Raw genomic sequence first — 18,936 nt, forward strand, 5'->3', positions numbered from 1 at the left:
GCAAGGTGACTTGTGTTATATGAACTTTCCATTGTGTGTGAATTAACACCAAGACTGCAAAGTTACGTGCTGTTTTGTGCAATTTCCTCAAGTGTGAATAAACACTGATGTTTTGAGTTAAAAACTTGTATTTTGCCTCTGTACTGCACCCATTTACCCTATCTACCAGAGCAAAACCCCACAGAGCGCACAGAAGAAAAAAAACATGCAAAGTAAAGTTTCTCCATAGCTCTATATGCAGGAACATCTGCAAGCTGCTACAGAAAGCATTTTAGCAAAATCCTTCACTCAAATAAATAACTACTGCATCTTCGGCTGTGGACCAACTTTTATCTCTTTCTGTACCTCAGCATGACCTCACAATCAAAACTGGAAGGGGTTGTCTGAGATTTTTCTTTGAAGGGCATCAGTAGATTTGTACCTATGAACTGGCTGACCTGCTGTGCATGCACTTGACAGCTGAAGGCATCAGTTTTGGTCCCATTTTCCTATGTGCCCGCATTGCTGAGAAAAATGATGTTTTAATATATGCAAATGAGCCTCTAGGAGCAATGGTGCAGAGCCCATAGGAGTAAGGGCAAAGCTCCCCATTGCTCCTAGAGACTCTCTATATTACAACATCATTTTTTCTCAGCAATGTGGGCAAATATGAACATGGGACAAGAACAAGAACAGTTGCCTTCAGCTGCCAAGCACACATGCAACAGGTCAGCCAGTTCATAGGTACAAATCTCTTGGACAGATGGCCCTTTAAATCCCACTCCCAGCCAGCGGGAGCTGTATAAAGAGATATCCTTACCTGATCCCCACCTGCTCCTCCACCAGCACGCGACCTAGCAGTGATGTGCCACTGCTGAGGTCAGTCATTGTCAACGGCGGCAGACGTGACCCCGTTCGTGCAGATATTAACAGATAGAGACCAGAAGTAAAGTACAGCAAGCCCAGGAGCTGGAACTGAGGTGGGGAGCAGACTAGTATGTTTGCCTTCACAGGTCCTGCTGGTTGGGGGATGGATTTAAAAAAAAATCCAGACAAACCCTATAATGACCATTTATTTCAGTACACACTGACATACCCTGTATATGTGCAGGTATAATACACAATAACAGGACACTGACACTGTTCCAGGTGCCGGTATGGTTACTTAGGGCCTGTTCACATGGCACTGTAAGCTGTTGGATGTTTGGTGTGGACTCTGCAGCACAATTCAGCAGGGCTGAGAAGTGTCCTTCTCCCAATATTTTCTCACTGGGAGGTAGCACTGCAGTTCACCTGGCCAGTGGCTTTAAACTGTTAGGCCTCTTTCACATGGGCGTTGCGGGAAAAGGTGCGGGTGCGTTGCGGAAACATGCACGATTTTTCCACGCGAGTGCAAAACATTGTAATGCGTTTTGCACGCGCGTGAGAAAAATCTGCATGTTTGGTACCCAAACCCGAACTTCTTCACAGAAGTTCGGGCTTGGTATCGGTGTTCTGTAGATTGTATTATTTTCCCATATAACATGGTTATAAGGGAAAATAATAGCATTCTGAATACAGAATGCATAGTACAATAGCGCTGGAGGGGTTAAAAAATTAAAAATCAAATTTAAAGAGGACCTTTCACCGATTCTTACCCTATGAACTAACTATACAGATATGTAGAGCGGCGCCCAGGGATCTCACTGCACTTACTATTATCCCCGGGCGCCGCTCCGTTCTCCTGCTATGTCCTCCGGTATCTCCGCTCACTAAGTTATAGTAGGCGGAGATACCAGTCCCTAAGTTATGGTAGGCGGAGTCTGCCCTAGCGCTGCCCAATCGCAGCGCAGAGCTCACAGCCTGGGAGGTTATTTTCTCCCAGGCTGTGAGCTCTGCAATGCGATTGGCCAGCGCTAGGGCAGACTCCGCCTACCATAACTTAGGGAACGGAGATACCGGAGGGCATAGCAGGAGAACGGAGTGGCGCCCGGGGATAATAGTAAGTGCAGAGAGATCCCCGGGAGCCGCTCCACATGTCTGTATACTTAGTTCATAGGGTAAGAATCGGTGAAAGGTCCTCTTTAACTCACCTTAATCCACTTGATCACGCAGCCCGGCTTCTCTTCTGTCTTCTTCTTTGCTGTGTGCAGGAAAAGGACCTGTGGTGACGTCACTCCGGTCATCACATGGTCCGTCACATGATCTTTTACCATGGTGATGGATCATGTGATGACCGGAGTGACGTCACCACAGGTCCTTTTCCTGCACACAGCAAGGAAGAAGACAGAAGAGAAGCTGGGCTGCGCGATCAAGTGGATTAAGGTGAGTTAAATAATTCTTTTATTTTTTTTAACCCCTCCAGCGCTATTGTACTATGCATTCTGTATTCAGAATGCTATTATTTTCCCTTATAACCATGTTATAAGGGAAAATAATAATGATCGGGTCTCCATCCCGATCGTCTCCTAGCAACCGTGCGTGAAAATCGCACCGCATCCGCACTTGCTTGCGGATGCTTGCGATTTTCACGCAGCACCATTCACTTCTATGGGGCCTGCGTTGCGTGGAAAACGCACAATATAGAGGATGCTGCGATTTTCACGCAACGCACAAGTGATGCGTGAAAATCACCGCTCGTGTGCACAGCCCCATAGAAATGAATGGGTCAGGATTCAGTGCGGGTGAAATGCGTTCACATCACGCATTGCACCCGCACGGAATACTCGCCCGTGTAAAAGGGGCCTTAGGGTCCATTCACACATCCGCAATGTGGGTCCAGATCCGTTCCGCAATTTTGCGGGACGGGTGCGGACCCATTCATTTTCAATGGGGCCGGAATGGATGCGGACAGCACACTATGGCCCCTTTCACACGGGCGAGTATTCCGCGCGGATGCGATGTGTGAGTTGAACGCATTGTACCCGCACTGAATCCCGACCCATTAATTTCTATGGGGCTGTTCACATGAGCAGTGATTTTCATGCATCACTTGTGCGTTGCGTGAAAATCGCAGCATGCTCTATATTCTGCGTTTTTCACGCAACGCAGGTCCCATAGAAGTGAATGGGGTTGCGTGAAAATCGCAAGCATCCGCAAGTGCGGATGCAGTGCGATTTTCATGCACGGTTGCTAGAAGACGATCGGGATGGAGACCCGATCATTATTATTTTCCCTTATAACCATGTTATAAGGGAAAATATTACAATCTACAGAACACCGATCCCAAGCCCGAACTTCTGTGAAGAAGTTCGGGTTTGGGTACCAAACATGCGCGATTTTTCTCACGCGAGTGCAAAACGCATTACAATGTTTTGCACTCGCGCGGAAAAATAGCGCGTGAGTTTCCGCAACGCCCGTGTGAAAGGGGCCTTTGTGTGTCACCGCCAGCTCTGTGAGAAGATCTGGCAGACGTTCTTCTCTACCTGTTGTATGATGTTCTTTGTTTTGGTTTCACTTTCTCATCTCCTTTCCTTCTCCCAGCTGTCACCTATTTGCACTGATTGTCTCCCTTTATATTCCCTCCCATACTGCCTCACTTTGCGGTTTATACTTCTTCCTGGATTGTGTTCACTGCTGGAGGCTGCTTCTCCTGATTCCTCAGATAAGTCTGTTTCCTTTATTTGTGTTTCTTGCTGGCTTGATTGTAGGTGACCCTGACTCCGTCCGTATTAAGTGCAGGGAGCCGGTGGTCGTGTCCCCTCACTATTATAGGGTTTTCAGGTGTCACATAGTATAAGGTACGAGGGCATGCAATCGTCTACCATAAAGATCTTTGCATGGGCATAGCAGTCAGGGAGAGCTCTAGGGGTTTTATAAGGCTCACCCATATGCTCCTTAGTTTGGGATCAAGCCAGTCGGATGTTTATTTGGCGCCTGGGATGAGATTAATAGGGCAGTCGTACTCCCGGTGCAGGGGCAACTCCTGGACACCACTCTCGGAAAACACATCCGAAAATTCAGAGAGAAAAGATGGCACAGTCTTGGTAAAAATCTCTGAAAGAGACGCCGTGAGGCAATTCTCTCTGCAAAACTCACTCCAACCATTTATTTGCCTTGCTTGCCAATCAATGGTGGGGTTAGGTTTAGTGAGCCAGGGTAGCCCCAACACTAGAGGAGTAGGTAATCCGCTTAAGACGAAACATGACATATCCTCAACATGAGCGTCACCCACAGTCAAACGGATATTGTGAACTATGCCCTTTAACGATCTTTGAGAAAGTGGAGCGGAATCGATAGCAAAAACAGGTATATCCTTTTCCAAAGTGAACACCTGGAAACCATGCGTTATTGCAAATTGATTATCAATGAGATTGACAGCTGCTCCACTATCTACAAAAATCTCACAAACCATGTTCTTGCTGTCTAGCGCCACCCTGGCAGGTAGGAGTAAAATGGCAAACCTTCAAATAGCAAACCTTCAATTTCCGCATCAACCTTGCCAATAGTAGCAAATGGAAAGTTTTTAGAGGGTTTTTTTTCTTTTTGTTTTTCTTTTATTACCCTCAGAAAACTCCATGAATCTCCTAGAGGGGCAAACATTAGCCAAATGATTTATACCCGCACAACAGAAACAAACCCTCCTCTGAGAGCTCAATCCTCTACTATCAGAGGCAAGCAAACCCAGCTGCATGGCCTCCTCCTCAGAGGGGATTGAGAGAGACTGAGACCCCTGCGCACTGAAAGAGACAGCCCCACTGTCCTTGGACTGAATATGACAGGAAGGAGTAGTCTCCTCTCTCTCTCTAAGACACCTGTCAATGCGAACAGCTAGAGACATGGCTGACTCTAACGATGCTGGTCTCTCATGAAAAGCAAATACATCTTTCAATCTTTCCGAAAGACCATGGCAAAATTGACTTCGGAGTGCAGCATCATTCCAACCAGTATCAACTGCCCATCTCCGAAATTCTGAACAATATATCTCTGCGGACTGTGTACCTTGGCATAAAAGACACCGTTTAGATTCAGCCAGAGCAATACGATCCGGGTCATCATATATCTGTCCCAGGGCTACAAAAAATTTATCCACCGATCGGAGGGGCCGTGCCCCGAACGGCAGCGAAAAGGCCCAAGACTGAGCGTTATCCCTGAGCAGCGAGATGATGATCCCCACCCTCTGCTCCTCATCACCAGAGGAATGGGGAAGTAGGTGAAAATGGAGTTTGCAAGCCTCTCTAAAGCGAACAAAATTCTCACTACCCCTGGAGAACGTATCCGGAAGCGAGATCTTAGGCTCGGAACAAACTCCATGAATGCAAGCAGAACCGGTCACCTGAAACTGAGACACAGTTTTACGGAGATCTGCTACCTCCAGTGAAAGACCTTGCATGCGGTCAATCAAGGCTGAAACCGGATCCATGCTTAAGATGGTTATGTCGGTTTATAATGTCACGGATGGTGTTGCAGAAAGCTGGAACTTATAAATAAACATCTGACTGGCTTGATCCCAAACTAAGGAGCATATGGGTGAGCCTTATAAAACCCCTAGAGCTCTCCCTGACTGCTATGCCCATGCAAAGATCTTTATGGTAGACGATTGCATGCCCTCGTACCTTATACTATGTGACACCTGAAAACCCTATAATAGTGAGGGGACACGACCACCGGCTCCCTGCACTTAATACGGACGGAGTCAGGGTCACCTACAATCAAGCCAGCAAGAAACACAAATAAAGGAAACAGACTTATCTGAGGAATCAAGAGAAGCAGCCTCCAGCAGTGAACACAATCCAGGAAGAAGTATAAACCACAAAGTGAGGCAGTATGGGAGGGAATATAAAGGGAGACAAGCAGTGCAAATAGGTGACAGCTGGGAGAAGGAAAGGAGATGAGAAAGTGAAACCAAAACAAAGAACATCATACAACAGGTAGAGAAGAACGTCTGCCAGATCTTCTCACAGAGCTGGCGGTGACAATGTGCTGTCCACATCCCCACATCCGGATCCGCAATTCCGTTCCCGAAAAAAATAGAACATGTCCTATTCTTGCCCGCAACTGCGAACTGCAACTGCGAAGGCATTTTCTATTATAGAGCAGCCGATGGGCGGTAACCAAAATGTAGAACGCACATCGCCGGTGTCCGTGTTTTGCAGATTCGCAATTTGCGGACCGCAAAACACCTATGGATGTCTGAATGGACCCTTAGGAAGGAGTGATTTCTCTGTCTAGGCAAATTTGACATGGTGGGGAAGATGAATGACTAGTCTTCAGAAGTTGTACACAATGTTCTTATACATAATGTTACCCTAATATTAAGTGGGGGGAGGGATTTATATTTATATATTTAGTATTCCCCCAGTATCTATTAGAGCAGCACATGTTTTTAACCCAGATTTGCCAGGACCCCGAATATGGTACAATTTAGGAGTTAGGAAGGAGATTTATTTACATAGACTTAGTATTTAGCAGCCCTATTGCAGCTCCACATAATTTGTGTTACCCAGCTTTCCCAAGATATTATATGGCAAATCTGTCAAGTAGTGCTATAGTATGGAGGATTTGTCAGGGGGATACTTACTCAGCTTTTCCAGGCTCCTGGATAGAAAATCCAGCTAGGTATTGTATACTACTGGGGATTTACCAATTCATAAGCAGGCTGAACTGGCATTCTGCATTTGGAAAAGCTGGGTCACAATGGGGTATGATAATGTGAAATACAAACAGTGCCGCATTGGTACTGTGTGAATCTTTCATATGGTACCAGGGCACCATAATCACGTGTCACTGATGTCCACAGTGCTGTCATTCAGCTTCTCCAGGACTCGGATGGCATTTATCACTACATGACTTGGAAATTTGGAATTCAGCAAAGCTAGGTGACAGGAATGTCATAGAGACCACACTTGCTACATTCAGTACACACTATTCATACATATAGACATGCTACCTCACATTTTAAAGCTACAGAAAGGCCAATCTCCCCAAAGAAAGGAAATTTCAGAATTAGCTCTTTAAATAGGCAGAGCTGCCATTCAAAAATCCATTTTGTACAATTGGTAACTAGGAGATTCCTACCAACATAATGGCCATACCTACTGATGAGACAAAAAGTATGCAGTCTAAACCCAGCTCCCTCTTCCTACACTGACTGCCTCACGTGCACTAGCATCAAATTCACTGCTTTTCTATTTTATTTATATGGTATGCAATTGTGATATAGGACAAGACAAGAGCAAGAAAAATATAGAGACAATGACATGTTTTGCTCGCTATTCTTCCTTTTTGTTTGCATTCTCTGCTCTGTGTTTTTTTAAGGTGGGTATATAACCTAGATCTCGTTTGGTCAGCCAGTATTCCTCACTCTCCATAAACATGGACAGTAGGCTCAGTTAAGCATGCTTGTGTATTCAATAGGGACATCTGGTGACATCTTAGAGAACAATGGATGTTAACATCCAACAGCCTGATCTTTTTTTCCCCATATATCTGTCATCAGTGTGGAGTTGGGACAACCCAAAGACTTCAGGTAGTTGGCCAGACATGGCGAAAATGGCTGGTCCAGCTGACATTCATCTAATATCATTTCCTACCTTTTATCTTCTATCCTCAGAAGAAGGGATAACTAACTGATCAGTGGGGGTCCAACACCTGAAATCCTATTTTCCTGTCCTGATGAAGCGGCAGGCCAAGCAGTATAACTGGATCACTGGGCAATGGAAAAAACATTGCCTGCCCAGATGAATCCAAATTTCTATTCCCCCAGACCAATAGGAGGGTCTGAATTTGCTATAGGTAGCATGAAACAATGAACCCTGTCAGGTGTCAACAGTTCAGGCTGGTGGAGGTCAGGTCATGGTGCACGGAACGTTTTGTTGACTGGGTCCTCTTATAGCAGTGGATGGAAATTTGGTTAGTACGGATTACTTCACAGTTTCCAGATCTTAATCCTATACTGCATCTATGGGACAGGGTAGAGTTAGCTGTTCAGAGCATCCCTGTCTAACTTGTGGCAACTAAGAGAAACTATTCTGTCCACATGGACCAATATTTTTGCTGAAACATTTCAATACCTACTGGCATATATTCAACCCTGAATTGCTGCAGTTCTGGAGGTATAATATGCTACTAGATAGGTGTTTATAATAAAGTGGTCATTCTGTGTACATGCTTATTGTTAATTATATTTATGAAAATTGGAGGATAGTTTCTATAATTCCATTAAGAACACTATAAACATGCTCACTGCCATTATACATAATTAATCAGAGCTATACCCAAAAATATATCACAAATAAGTATAGCAATGACATCACACAACCTACATAGGCTACTTTCACACTTGGGTTTTGGATTTCCGTTTGTGTGATCCGTCATGGGCTCTTACAAGCGTTCCAAAACAGATCAGTTTTGCCCTAATGCATTCTGAATGGAAAAGGATCCACTCATAATGCATCAGTTTGCCTCTGATCAGTCACCATTCCGCTCTGGAGGCGGACACCAAAACGCTGCCTGCAGCTTTTTGCTGTCCGTCTAACGAAGCGGAGCCAAACGGATCCGTCCTAGCACACAATATAAGTCAATGGGGACGGATCAGTTTTCTCTGACACAATCTGGCACAATAGAAAACGGATCTGTCGCCCATTGACTTTCAATGGTGTTCAAGACAGATCCGTCTATAGAAGTCATAATACAACCGGATCCATTCATGAAGGATGCATGCGGTTGTATTATTGTAACGGAAGCGTTTTTGCAGATCCATGATGGATCCGCAAAAAAAAAACTAGTGTGTAAATAGCTTTACACTATAATACAGCAAAAACTAGAGCACATAGATTTCTCTAATCCTCCATTATTAGTTGGCTGAGTCCAACAGATATAGCTAATTGCCTCATGCCAAGCTGCTTCTAGTGTTGTTTGTATGTTACCTGAAGCTTCTGGAGAAGAAGGACATCTGAGATCTTTTCCTTTTCCTGTTTGGCCTGCTTAGCCTTCCAATATTGCTTCTGAGCAGAATATCTATTCATAGGACAGACTTTAAACAGGCAGTCTACAGAAAAGAAAAAGACACAAGCTTTAAATATATAGCAGAATGACATATGTATTCATATTTAAAGGGATTCTGTCATCTCGTTTTCGGTTATAGAGCTGCGGACATGCACGGCTAGATCGCCGCTAGCATGTCCGCAATATACCGGTCCTATAGGGCTGTGTCCTTTTATTTTGTTTAAAAAACGACTTTAGAGACATGTAAATGAGCCTGGTAAGGTGCCCAAGGGGCTGTACGAACCACCCCTGTGAAGGAGCCCAGCACCGCCTATGTCCTTCGAATCTCCTCCTTTCGACACAGTTAGATTGCTGTAATCTCGCGATGCGCGAGCTCGCGCATGCGCAGTACCGGTATAGTGTTCCTTCCCTGTGCTGGCATCAGCCTCAGGGAAGGAACTGCGCATGCGCAAGCTCGCGCATCGCGAGATTACAGCAATCTAACTGTGACTAAAGGAGGAGATTCGGAGGACATAGGCGGTGCTGGGCTCCTTCACAGGGGGTGTGGCTGGGCACCAGGAAGGTTAGTGCAGCCCCTTGGGCTCCTTACAAAGCTAATTTACATATTTCTAAAATAATTTATAAACAAAATAAAAGGACACAGCCCTGAAGGACCGGTATATTGCGGACATGCCAGCGGCGATCTAGCCGTGCATGTCTGCATCTCTATAACCGAAAACGAGGTGACAGAATCCCTTTAAAAGATGTGAATGCCTTGAGGATAACTTCAGTTTCTATCTCCTTTGAAATATAGGTAGACATGTAAAGGTGTTGGCCCATGAACAACACTTGTCACTTATCCATAGGATAGATGATAAATATATGATCACTGGGAGTCCAACACAAGAAAGGGGCCCTCAAATTCCCTGTATGAATTGAGTGGTGGTGCACATACGTGACCACTGCTCTATGCACTTCAATGGTCCTGGCAGAGATATACTCAGCATTGCTGTACTACGCATTCCCATAGACAGTAAATGAAGTGGTAGCCATAATGTTCCATTCTCACATGGGAATTAGGAACCTCGATTCTCATTATCGGTGTTCGTAGATGATGAATGGTGTTCAGGGGCCAGACTATTTCAGGCAGCCATGTTCTCAAAGTTATGTCTTTAGGTAGAAGGTCACCTTCTTCCGAGAAATCCAGAGAAACATTGCCTGGACTATTAGACTCATCAAGCCAATTAAGGCATTTTCTATAAGTACCCCAAAATGTATACACGCTTGAAAATGTGAAATCATTCTTCAAATACAGTTTTTGAGACAAATATGAGTGAAAACATTTCCGAAGAATATACAAATGAGTCATGTCCTCCTCACCTCTGAATTTTTTGGGCGGGTTATCTAGGTCTCCTGCAGCAGGCTCCACCACACATCTGTCATCAACCAAACTGCAAGAAAGACAAGTGATGAAATAAAAATGAAAAAAATAGACCATACCAACAGCATAACAATTACAGTAAGTGGAAAGACACCCAAGTAACTGTGCCCTATAATATTGCTAGGCATATGTCTTTCTGTCTCTGTTGGCAAGATGTTAGGCCATCTTGCCTTTGAAGAGGCTAAAAATGAGTCTGGAACCCATCTAGCTCTGGGCACCAAATTGGCTGGAGGGCAGGACACACTGATAACATTATCTGTTAAACATCTGATTTGGAAAAGCAGATATAGGTGTGTTTGCCAAGGAAAACTTTTGAAAAACCCACCTGAATATGTGGGGGGGAGTCTGTGAGTGTGGAGCTATGCCATAACATTGAACCACAGCTCTCTGGATAAAGAACTACAATAACTGAATGCCAAGCTCCACTGGCTTCTTGGCAAGAAGGAGCTGCTGTCAGATTTCAGCTATATAATATAAACCAACTTGGGTCTGCTGTTTAAAGGTCTCTTTATGCGAGTTGTCTGACAAGGCAACTATCGGAATCAAAGATAATTGCCTGAGCATCAGCAAAGGTTACATGCAGCAATCATGTCCTCTGTATGGGGAAGAATAATTGTTGTCCCCATACAGATTCAATCTTTCTGGGCAGCAGATCCCTGTTCACATAGTGCAATCCGCTTCCCAAAACAATGACTTTGGGTGTCGCATCAACAATGCTTTCACTCAATCAACAAGCGTTTGTTCATTTATTGGGTAAGGCTACTTTCACACTAGCGTTCGGGTGTCCGCTCGTGCGCTCCGTTTGAAGGGGCTCACGAGCGGCCCCGAACGCATCCGTCTGGCCCCAATGCATTCTCAGTGGAGGCGGATCCACTGAGAATGCATCCGCCTGCCAGCGCTCAGCCTCCGCTCCGCTCAGACTTACAATGTAAGTCAATGGGGACGGATCCGCTTGAAGATGACACCATATGGCTCAATCTTCAAGCGGATCCGTTCCCCATTGACTTACAATGTAAAGTCTGAACGGATCCGCTCAGGCTACTTTCATACTTAGAAAATTTTCTAAGTTTTAATGCAGACGGATCCGTTCTGAACGGATGCGAACGTCTGCATTATCGGAGCGGATCCGTCTGATGAAACATCAGACGGATCCGCTCCGAACGCTAGTGTGAAAGTAGCCTAAGCGGTAGTACCTTTACACAAGCCATTTCTCAGGAAGGAATATTTGTGTCCAGTTTATAACAAAGTTAATGGTAACATTCAGACTTTGAGAGTCATAACTATGCCTCTGTCTACTATTTTATTAACTGTACATAGTTGTTAAGGTTGGAAAAAGACCATCAAGTCCAACTTGTAATCCTGCTATATCGATCCCTGGATCAATGTCCATCTTCCTTTTAAAAAGGGGTTGAGCCAAAGGGAAAAGGTGCGTAGAACAAGATTTCTATACATTGTAATAAGCCTCAATGTTATTTTGAATTAAAAAGTCATCTAAACCTTTTTTGAAGCCATCTACTGTATTTGCTGTAGCCAGCTCCTGCGGCAGGCTATTCCAGAGATTCGCAGATCTTACTAAGTGTAACGAATGCGTGTCGCCTCTTATGACTTAATCTTTTTTTCTCCAGTCGTAGGCAGTGGCCCTTTGTTTTTTGAGGGGGTTTAACACAGAAAAGCTTCCCTTGATAATTTTTGTATGGTCCTTTTATATATTTGTACAGGTTAATCGTGTCCCCCTTAGACGTCTGTTTTCAAGGCTAAACAAATTCAGTTAATTTAATCTTTGCTCATAACTAAGATCTTCCAGGACCTTTGCGTTTAGACGCTCTCCTCTAGGGCTGCAGCTATGGACTATTTTTGTAATCGAGTATTCTATCGATTAATCCAACGATTAATCGAGTACTCTAATAACAAAAAACTAATTAAAATAACTTTTTTCTTTATAAAAACTCATCAGCCCTCCTGTGCCATCAGCTGCCCCCCATGCCATCAGGTTCTCCCCAGTGCCATCAGCTGCCCCCTCAGTGCCATCAGCTGCCCCCCCCCCCCCCCCGTGCCATCAGCTGCCCCCAGTGCCATCAGGCTCCCGCCTAGTGCCATCAGCTGCCCTCCAGTGCCATCAGGCTTCCCCCTAGTGCCATCAGCTGCCCCCTCAGTGCCATCAGCTTCCCCCCAGTGCCACCAGCTTGCCCCCCAGTGCCATCAGGTGCCCCCCAGTGCCACCAACTTGCCCCCAGTGCCATCAAGTTTCCCCCAGTGCCACCAGCTTGCCCCTCAGTGCCATCAGCTTGCCCCTCAGTGCCACCAGCTGCTCCCTCAGTGCCACAAGCTTGCCCCTTAGTGCCACCAGCTGCCCCCTTAGTGCCATCAACTGCCCCCTCAGTGCCACCAGCTTGCCCCCCAGTGCCACTAGCTTGCCCCCAGTGCCATCAGCTGGCCCCCAGTGTCATAAGGTTCCCCCCAGTGTCATCAGGTTCCCCCCAGTGCCACCAGCTGCCCCCTCAGTGCCACCAGCTGCCCCCTCAGTGCCACCAGCTGCCCCCTCAGTGCCACCAGCTTGCCCCCCAGTGCCACCAGCTGCCCTCCAGTGCCACCAGCTTGCCCTCAGTGCCACCAGCTTGCCCCCCAGTGCCACAAGCTGCCTCCTAGTGCCACCAGCTGCCCTCCAGTGCCATAAGCTTGCCCCCCAGTGCCACAAGCTTGCCCCCAGTGCCACCAGCTTGCCCCCCAGTGCCACCAGCTGCCTCCTAGTGCCACCAGCTGCCCCCCAGTGCCATAAGCTTGCCCCCCAGTGCCATAAGCTTGCCACCCAGTGCCACAAGCTTGCCCCCAGTGCCACCAGCTTGCCCCCCAGTGCCACCAGCTGCTCCCCAATGCCACCATTTACCCCTCCTAGCCATGTCCCCAGCACCAGTGAGATAAAATACTTACCTCTACTGTAGGGGCGGCGCTCCACAGCTCGTCCATCTTCTTATCCCGCGCGCTGCATTGTCGTCCTGACGTCACACACCGTCAGGTCATAGTGCTCGCTTACATGCACTATGTCCTGATGATGTGTCAGGAGGAAAGTGCAGTGCGGTGTGGGCCGGCGAGTGACCATGGAGCGGTTAGTAAAAGCAAGCGCTTCACTCCCGCTTCGTGGTCACATGACACAAATAAATCCTCGATGCAAAAAAAATTTATGCGTCGAATTACTTGATTCAAACGAGTAATTGTTTCAGCCCTACTCTCCTCTGTACTATTTCTAACTCCAGGGCATCCTTTTTATGGACTGGTGACCAGTACTGAGCATATTCCAGTTGAGGCCACGCCAACATTTTGTATAGTGCCAATATTACATCTCTGTCCCGTGAGTCCATACCTCTTTTAGGCCTCATGCACACGACAGTATTTTTTCACAGTCCGCAAAACGGGGTTCCGTTGTTCCGTGATCCGTTTCCGTTTTTGTTTCCGTGTGTCTCCCTTGATTTTTAGAGGATCACCAGACATGAAGGAAAGTGAAAAAAAATCTAAGTTTGCCTTGCAAATGATAGGAAAAAAGCGGACGCGGATGACAATCGTGTGTGCCTCCGTGTTTTTTCACGGACCCATTGACTTGAATGGGTCCGCGAACCGTTGTCCGTGGACAAAATAGGACAGGTCATATTTTTTTGACGGACTGGAAACACGGATCACGGACGCGGATGACAAACGGTGCATTATCCGAGTTTTCAACGGACCCATTGAAAGCCAATGGGTCCGCAGAAAATCACAGAAAACGGAACAATGGACACGGAACACAACAACGGTCGTGTGCATGAGGCCTTAATACAAGACAAAATACTGTTGGCCTTAGAGGCATTCCTTCATTCAAGCTTTGATTTGGTAATGAGCCAAGCCACAACTATGCACACAAGAACTGCATGTTTTAACAAATGTATCTGTTAACTTCAATCCATAGTTTGTATGGCAACAATGCTAACTCATAAGCTTTGTGAAAAAAATTTGCAAACACTCATGCTCTAAATGAGGAAATCTGAAACAAAAATCACAAAAATAACATGCAGCCTGCCACCAATATAGAGAATGCTGCAGATTTGCAATATAGTTTGTTAATAGGATTTAATATAAGTTATAGTCCTTACAGTGCAACATCTGGCCGCTGAGCCAAGAATGCTGCAAACCCACATTATGTAAATGCTCTTAAATGGCTAGGCAACACACCGTGGCCACGCTGCAAGAGTCCAATACCATGTGGCCATACAAGCTACAGCAAGATCATATTAACTAATTAGATCAAAAATTTTTATTTGGTGTTCAGTATTAAAGGGCATGCGGTTTTGTGAGTTACCATACCGCCATCAACAATGATGCCGTAAGCAGCACTGTACTTGACCTGATCGCAATCACAGTCGTGCGGCCATTTCTTTAAAGGGATTGTGAAGAGTCATGATAACTAATGACCTATTCAAGGGGTAGGTTATCAATATCAGACAGGTGAGGGTCCGAAACCCAGCACCCCCGTCAATCAATTGCTTGAAAGGTACTTGTCACGGAAGGTGAGGGAAGGGAAGCAAACAAAACACAACAAAATTACACAAAACAGCAGGCCAGGCCCCCACAGCTAGGGAGCAGGGAAAGGTCACCACCTGATAGTCCCTGAGCCTTTCCCTGGCTGCTACCAACACATGAACAAATCTCGATGGTAGAAGTGTTTATGCACTCGAACCTAAGCCCTCCTGCAACTGATACAAACCCTCAGCTAGGGAGCAGGAGAAAAGACAACCAGTTCCTTGCACCAGATGAAGGAACCCGTGTCTACCTAAGGCCTAGCCCGTACAAACAACAGAAGGGAAGAAAGGAGGACTTGATGAACTGGGAGCAGGAGATCCACAAAACACCAGCAGCGAACTCCAGGAGAAACTATAAACCGCAAGGGCTATAGTGAGAGGCAGGTATAAATAGTATCACTAACAAACTAATGAGAAGAACCTGTGAGGGGGTGGGATCCTGCCCAAAGCCAGAACAAAGCAATCTGTCAGATAGAATCACGTGCAGCAAGTCTGATAGATCTTCTCAGATCACTCACAGGGCAGGGCATGACAGTACTTGTGCGAGCGCTGCCTCTTCATTGCTTACCTGCACGCTGTCTGCATTGCAGAGGTGGTGCAGTGTAATTCCTCTCATATTCACTTGAATGGAATGAACATCTGTACCGCCACTACAATCTAGGCAGTGTGCAGGTAAACAATGAAGAGGATGCAGCACTCGCACAAGCGCTGCATCCTGTTCAAACAGCTGTTTGCCTAAGGTACCAGGTGTCAGGCCTCCAACAATTTGACAATAATGACCTATCCTGGGTCATCAATATCTGCAGCCCAGACAAACCTTTCAAAGTGGTGAGATGAGAAACTCCCAAAATTTGCACTAGGAATGTATCATGCTGCCAATTTAAATTGGCTTTAATGCTCTTGGCCTTTGGCAGTTTCAACAGCTTTTCCATGTTTTATACATTATGACATCCTGCATCTGAACAAAGGATCTTCTTTTCCCTGGAAATTAAAGTTCTTCATGAGTGTTACTTTTGTTAGAAAATTACCAGAGTATAATACAATTCTTATCCAAATCTGTGCCATCAAAAAACATAACTGTAATCCCTCATTTAAGGGGAACCTGTCATCAACTTTATGCTGTCCATACTAACTGTAGCATAAAGTAGAGACAGGTGAGTTGATTTCAGCGATTTCTCATATAAAAGTTAAAAGTAAGTGGTTGCCGATAAACAACATCACAATCATTGCAGACTAGGCCTGGAAAAGAGTCCCGGCCACCTGAGAAGAGTCCTGGTTATTCATGAATTCCTGCTCTCCCCGCCCACCTGCTGACGACTGACGGGCTTCTACCTAGTTTTCTCCCTTTCTCTCTAGGAGAGAACTTCCAATCATCAGCAGATGGGTCGTGGAGAGCAGGAGATTATGAATAACCATGACTCTTCTCAGGTAGATTTGACTGTTTTCAAGGCTTGGGCTGCAATGATTATGATGCTTGTTCTCGGCAACCACTTCCTTTTCGCTGCTGAGTGACACACCGCTGAAATCAGCATTTCTGTCACTATTTTATGCTGCCCTCAGTGAGGTCACCATAAAGTTGATAATAGGTTCTGAGCTAGAGAAAGCCCCTCTAAAGAGATGTTGGGAAGCCAAAATAATTTCAATTTTAAAACCAGTCATGGACCCACTGTCACCTGCGAGTTATAGACTACTAAATGTGGAGATTGCGCATAGATATTCTTATTTCCCCTGGATCAGATAGGCTGCAATCCATCAGTGGTGGTCGTGCTTGCACAATATAGGAAAAATGACCAGCCTATGCGCACTCCCGTGGTCACGGCCACCAGAGAGGCCAGCACTTTTTCCTATAGTGTGCAAGCATGGCCACCACTAATGGATTGCAGGGTGGTCGTAACCATGGAAACAGGAACTATATAATGCGATGGAAGAATGAATCCAGCCAGCAAATAAGTCAATATGGCCAATCACATTAGTACAGGAAAAGGATGCCTGAGATTGATCAAAAATGTAAAGGAGAAACACAATATAAACTCAGAATGTCTCTCATTTACGGGATTACAATGGATCTTGCAACCCGCTGGCAGTATGGATAGACATAAACGTCTCCTCCTCTGTGAAGCAGAATGGATCATTCGGACAGGCGCACTAGGACCATGTGGTCATAATGAGAGGAATAACTAATCCTCCTTTTTATAATGTGTGTTTTTCTATGTGTCCTGTGTGTAGCTATTTTGCATATGTGTGAGCTAATTAGGTACTGGGGATTTAAGTGGGTTGACCTTCTATCCCATCATGCCTTGAAAAAGCATCTCTGTACGCGAACCAGCTGTAGGCTGTATCTGATTGTACCACTTGAGCTACCCCTTAGTGCTGTTTTAAGGAATTGAAATAAAATAAACTTTTATGGCCTGGTGAGTGCTCTGGATCTATTTTTTTCTTTCTATTGGATTTTGCTTATGTCCTCTTTGTTCCACTGAGTAAAAACCAAACACAGCTCTGCTGCTCTATCTGACATGTACTGGTGCCGACCATGCTCTTTTGATTGGCCATTCTGAGTTATGCTGGAGAGACTGTAGGGCGACAGGCAGTGGCGTAGCTAGAAATGACTGGGCCCCATAGCAAATTTTAGAATGGGGCCACCCTGACCCAGTAATTTTTACAAATCCCTTCCTTTCATGCCGCCCCCATTCCTGTGGCTAGTAAAGATCGCTCTCCCAGACCAGGCCTGGCAGCTGTTCCATCCATTTCTACACCTTCTATACTGTCACTGTATATAATTTCATTGTGTAATACTGTTGAGGGGGCCCTGACAAAATCTTTTAGTTCGCTTCCTCCTCCTGGATGGGCCCCTTCTGGGTCAGGGCCCCAAAGCAGCCGCTTCCCCTGCTTCCCCTATAGCTACACCCCTGGCGACAGAGAACATTCTTCATTTATGGTGGGAATGTCCCAAACTTGAAAAATTCTGAGAGGGACTTTTTGGAGTGGTCTCTAAATTTTATTGTAGGGTCATCCCACCTCTCCCAGGACTGGAATTGCTAGACCTTTCTATGGAGATTCTTCCAACTAGGTGGAGATGGGTGGTCAACCATATTTTTACCACCAGGAGCTAAAAAGCAAAAAAAAATAAAAAAATGTAGAGGGGTGTAGTAACTTTTACATTAGATAAGGTAATATTTTAGGTTAAACAGTTTCTGTCGATTGAGAGTGTATGAGCGCATATTATATACACTGTTAAAAAAAATAAAGGGAACACTTAAACAACACAATGTAACTCCAAGTCAATCACACTTCTGTGAAATCAAACTGTCCACTTAGGAAGCAACACTGAGTGACAATCAATTTCACATGCTGTTGTGCAAATGGGATAGACAACAGGTGGAAATTATAGGCAATTAGCAAAGGAGTGGTTCTGCAGGTGGTGACCACAGACCACTTCTCAGTTCCTAATGCTTCCTGGCTGATGTTTTGGTCACTTTTGAATGCTGGCGGTGCTTTCACTCTAGTGGTAGCATGAGACGGAGTCTACAACCCACACAAGTGGCTCAGGTAGTGCAGCTTATCCAGGATGGCACATGAATGCGAGCTGTGGCAAGAAGGTTTGCTGTGTCTGTCAGCGTAGTGTCCAGAGCATGGAGGCGCTACCAGGAGACAGGCCAGTACATCAGGAGACGTGGAGGAGGCCGTAGGAGGGCAACAACCCAGCAGCAGGACCGCTACCTCCGCCTTTGTGCAAGGAGGAACAGGAGGAGCACTGCCAGAGCCCTGCAAAATGACCTCCAGCAGGCCACAAATGTGCATGTGTCTGCTCAAACGGTCAGAAACAGACTCCATGAGGGTGATATGAGGGCCCGACGTCCACAGGTGGGGGTTGTGCTTACAGCCCAACACCGTGCAGGACGTTTGGCATTTGCCAGAGAACACCAAGATTGGCAAATTCGCCACTGGCGCCCTGTGCTCTTCACAGATGAAAGCAGGTTTACACTGAGCACATGTGACAGACGTGACAGAGTCTGGAGACGCCATGGAGAACGTTCTGCTGCCTGCAACATCCTCCAGCATGACCGG

At 45.8% G+C, this 18,936-nt stretch overlaps 1 protein-coding gene across 1 annotated transcript in view; it reads right to left on the reverse strand.

The window, feature by feature from the left end:
* ITPR3 (inositol 1,4,5-trisphosphate receptor type 3) overlaps positions 1-18,936 on the reverse strand; it is a 605,308-nt gene that overhangs the window by 492,395 nt on the left and 93,977 nt on the right. Inside the window, 2 exon segments of the mRNA XM_040424182.1 lie at positions 8,826-8,947; positions 10,264-10,334. Coding sequence (XP_040280116.1) covers positions 8,826-8,947; positions 10,264-10,334 — 193 coding nt within the window.

The sequence above is a fragment of the Bufo bufo genome, chromosome 3 (genome assembly GCF_905171765.1).
Source record: "Bufo bufo chromosome 3, aBufBuf1.1, whole genome shotgun sequence".
Taxonomy (NCBI): Eukaryota; Metazoa; Chordata; class Amphibia; order Anura; family Bufonidae; genus Bufo; species Bufo bufo.